This window comes from Cibotium barometz, chromosome 20, assembly GCF_041138505.1.
Source record: "Cibotium barometz isolate CiBa-2024 chromosome 20, ASM4113850v1, whole genome shotgun sequence".
NCBI classification, from domain to species: domain Eukaryota; kingdom Viridiplantae; phylum Streptophyta; class Polypodiopsida; order Cyatheales; family Cibotiaceae; genus Cibotium; species Cibotium barometz.
Genome location: NC_141065.1, coordinates 42,729,570 through 42,733,264, shown reverse-complemented (window position 1 = coordinate 42,733,264; position 3,695 = coordinate 42,729,570). Strand labels below are relative to the sequence as shown.

At 41.0% G+C, this 3,695-nt stretch overlaps 1 protein-coding gene across 1 annotated transcript; it reads left to right on the top strand.

Annotated features, from left to right (window-relative positions):
- Positions 1 to 202: 202 nt before the first annotated feature.
- Positions 203 to 3,003, top strand: LOC147627902 (jasmonate-induced oxygenase 1-like). Its single transcript, XM_086814871.1, has 3 exons — positions 203 to 747; positions 1,028 to 1,358; positions 2,456 to 3,003. The coding sequence occupies exons 1-3, from the start codon at positions 203 to 205 to the stop codon at positions 2,705 to 2,707; spliced, it is 1,128 nt and encodes a 375-aa protein (XP_086670997.1). The 3' UTR covers positions 2,708 to 3,003.
- The last annotated feature ends 692 nt before the right edge of the window (positions 3,004 to 3,695 follow it).

Sequence of the window (3,695 nt, the reverse complement as noted above, 5' to 3'; positions counted from 1 at the left end):
ATCTCTTCATAAAGAAAAAGCTAGTTAAAGAAAATCCCTTCAAAAGAAAAAAATAGGGGCGCCGTTCAAAAATTCTAGGCCTGCCGTGTGTTGTGGAAAGACCGGCACATAAACCTCGCAACTGCCTATATAGAAAGGGTAGCGAGCTGTTCTCTGTGTTATCATCCTTATATAGATCAGCCTAGCTTCTTCATTATTAGCAATGGCCACTGCTGTACTTGTCCAGCCACCCATAGGCCCCATCAGTATAGTGGCTCCTGGCAAGGAATGGGGGGTAGAGCCCGTGGAATTCCTGGTGGAGAAGGGGGTGCAAGAGGTGCCCGAGAAGTATCGAAGGAACCGTACTGCAGAGCAGCTTGCCGGGCTTTCTATCATAGAAAGGCCCGCTTTGGAGAAGAGGATACCGGTGATAGACCTTGGCGGCTGGGAGGAGTCGCGCATGCCGGAGGTTGTGAGCCAAGTGAAGGCCGCTTGTGAGGAGTGGGGCTTCTTTAGGGTTGTGAATCATGGAGTGAGCCTAGAGTTAATGGAGAGGATGATGCAGGTGTCCAAAGAGTTCATTGCTTTGCCGGTGGAAGAGAAGGCTGCCTATGTGGGCAGGCCGGGAGTCATATCCCAAGGGTATGGCAGCAAGTATACCATCAAGGAAGACAACGTGAGGGACTGGCGAGACTTCTTGTATCTCTCGCTTCAGCCGCTGTCGGTGCGAGACTATGATTATTGGCCCACGTTTCCTGCTTCGTTCAGGTAATGGCCGTTGTGGTGTCAAGCTGCTTTCATAATTTGTATGGGATGGTTATAACACTTACGATTTGATGGTGAGACTACGTGGTGTCAAGCTGCTTTTATAATTTGTATGGGATGGTTATAACACTTACGATTTGATGGTGAGACTACGTCGTGTTTCTCGTTCTTCAGCCGCTGTGGGTGCGAGACTCTGATTATTGGCGGCCTGCTTCGTTGAGGTAATGGCCGTTGTGGTGTCGAGCTGCTGATATAATTCGTGTGTGATGGTTTCTGATCGTAGGGAGACGATGGATGAGTACAGCGCGGAGCTGAAGGCGCTGGCGCTGCGGCTGCTGGGCGTGATATCGGTGGGGCTGGGGCAGCGGGCGTCGTTTATCGAGGAGGCGCTTGGGGTGGAGCCCTATCAAAAGATGCTTATCAACTTCTACCCTCGCTGCCCTCAGCCGGAGCTCACCGACGGCTTCCACAAGCACTCGGACATCGGCGCCCTCACGCTGGTGCTGCAGGAGGACGAGGGTCCTGTGAGCCTGGAGGTCCGCCATCAGGACGACTGGGTGCCCGCCCACCCCATCAAGGGCTCGCTCGTCGTCAACGTCGCGGACCAAGTGGAGGTGTGTCTACTTCTTTACCTTTGTCTACGCGCCCCCTCCACATCCTATCGCTCCTTTTTGTGCTCAGGACCTTCACGCACACACCCACACACTCAACCAAAACGCTCGGTCTACTCAACCCGTTTAGTTGAAAAAATGCATAGATGAATTGGTTTTATAACTAAAAGTTTAAATTTTTGAATTTTTAAATTCAAGGCTAGGTAAAATTATTTATCAATTTGAGCTGTGAAAATTACACTAAAGGATGACTTTTTTTTTTCCATTGGTCTAGATCATAGATGCATATTTTATTTCGTTCTTTTTTGATAGATGAGAGCTTCATTAGAAAACCTTTACTTCAAATTCGCAAGCTTTCGTTAACATCTAGACTTCTTTTTTTGGGGAGAATAAATGTGTCTGTATATATATAGATATATCTTCAAAAATTACATCTAAACTTCTTCTTTTTTGGGGGGGATAAATGTGTGTGTGTGTGTGTATCTCAACGTCATCAACGTCGCGGACCAAGTGGAGGTACTATGTCAATTAATTCTCAAAATCCCTTCTCCCCCTTCACTTCAAATTTGCAAGCTTTCATTAACATCTAGATGACTTCTTTTTTTGGGGAGGAATATATATATATATATATATATACATATCTCAAAAATTACATCAACAGATACACCTGCGTCTCTTAAGATGATGTAATAGAAACACCGATCAGATTATGGAACATCTAGACTTCTTTAAAATTATGCTCATTTATCATACAAGCATGCTTTATTTCTATGTTATATATATATAATATTAGTTAATTAATATTTATTTATATATTTTAACATTTTGCCTCAACCTTCTACTCTTACCTCTCTCTCTCTCTCTCTCTCTCTCTCTCTCTCTCTCTCTCATGACACCTTGCCCATGATTTTTTATTTTGAAACTTCTATACTTTTCTAGGTGCCACTCTTGAAACCTTTGAAAAATTCGAGAGCGTCAACAATCGACGCGCTTAAAATGTCCTTTTAAGCTCTAAAGGGTGCTTCAAGTTCAACCATTAGTAATAATGTTACTAGTATATTCTATTTATGATGGACAAGATTTCCTATCTATGGTTTCAGATTTTGACAAATGGGAGGTATAAGAGCATCGAGCATAGGGTTATCCCCAATCGTCAGAAGTCAAGGTTGTCTATAGCAATGTTTTGTGATGCAGCACCCACTGCATTGATCGCTCCTGCAAAGGAGCTCACAAATGGACCGATTTACAAAGAAGTGAAGTTTAAAGACCACGAAGCTACCTTTTATGATTATGGAGCAAAGGGTAAGAGCATTGTCGAGTCGTATCTTATCTTGGATGGCCCAAAGGTTTGAGTCTATCTACTACACTAACCATGCTTGGACAACTATCAATGTAAGTTTGCTCATGGCCAATGGAGAGAGCAAGTAACTATGTGTGTGTGTGTGTGTGCAAGTGCAAGCACTCATATCCCAAGTATAGTGAAGTATTTAAGGTACTTTGGTCAAGTACCTTAGCATGTAATCAAGTATTTTGTTCAAACCCTGTGCACCCTACTATATTACTAGTGGGTCTTCATCCTTTATCTATATAAATCCTATATTGTACATTCAGAATACCTATGTATTAAAGGTGACCTGTTTTGTTACTACTTGAAAAGTGTACATTGCGATACATTTCAAATGATGAGTGAAGAATTTGTATACATTCTATAATGATATCTGTGAGACATTTTAAATGATAAGTGGATAGTGTATAGTATTTAAAATGATAACTCTGAGACATGTTAAATGATAAGTGGAGAGTGTGTTGTATTTATAATGATACACTTTCTCTACACAACATGGGTTGAGAATAATCTCATAAACAGACCTCGAGTTTTTTTGAGACTCTTAATACGAACAAAAGTGATGAATCTCAATTTGGCTTTTCCTTTCATATTTGATTTTGTTCTATAAATATCTTATTTTTTTACACAACACATGATCCATTAAGAACAAGGGGAAAAAAAGGGACTCTTCTTAGCCCAAGGCCTATTTTAGAGGGGTCTTTGATATTGTCAAGCTATTTCACCCAACAAAAAAAAAAGAGAAAAAAATGCCCACTTAGTTTTTCAATTTTAGTGGGTTAAAGAGACAAATTCGCCAAAAGCATACTACATGCTATCATATAAGATAGAAAATCTCAAAGATTCGCCTAGGTTTTTTAAAGTTTTAGGTTTACATATAAAAACATTCGCTAACCCATCTGTACTTATAATATTTTACTGGTGTTTTTTTTAAAACTCTGATTAAGAAGACACTATTATAGACATTATGTGTGGATGTCAAGACTATTTTATTA

Excerpts from the sequence above, each read along its gene's own strand:
- LOC147627902 (XM_086814871.1), top strand. The coding sequence starts at position 203 with ATGGCCACTGCTGTACTTGTCCAGCCACCCATAGGCCCCATCAGTATA. Across the intron at positions 748-1,027 it reads ACGTTTCCTGCTTCGTTCAG|GGAGACGATGGATGAGTACA; the intron begins GTAATGGCCGTT and ends TTCTGATCGTAG. Across the intron at positions 1,359-2,455 it reads ACGTCGCGGACCAAGTGGAG|ATTTTGACAAATGGGAGGTA; the intron begins GTGTGTCTACTT and ends CTATGGTTTCAG.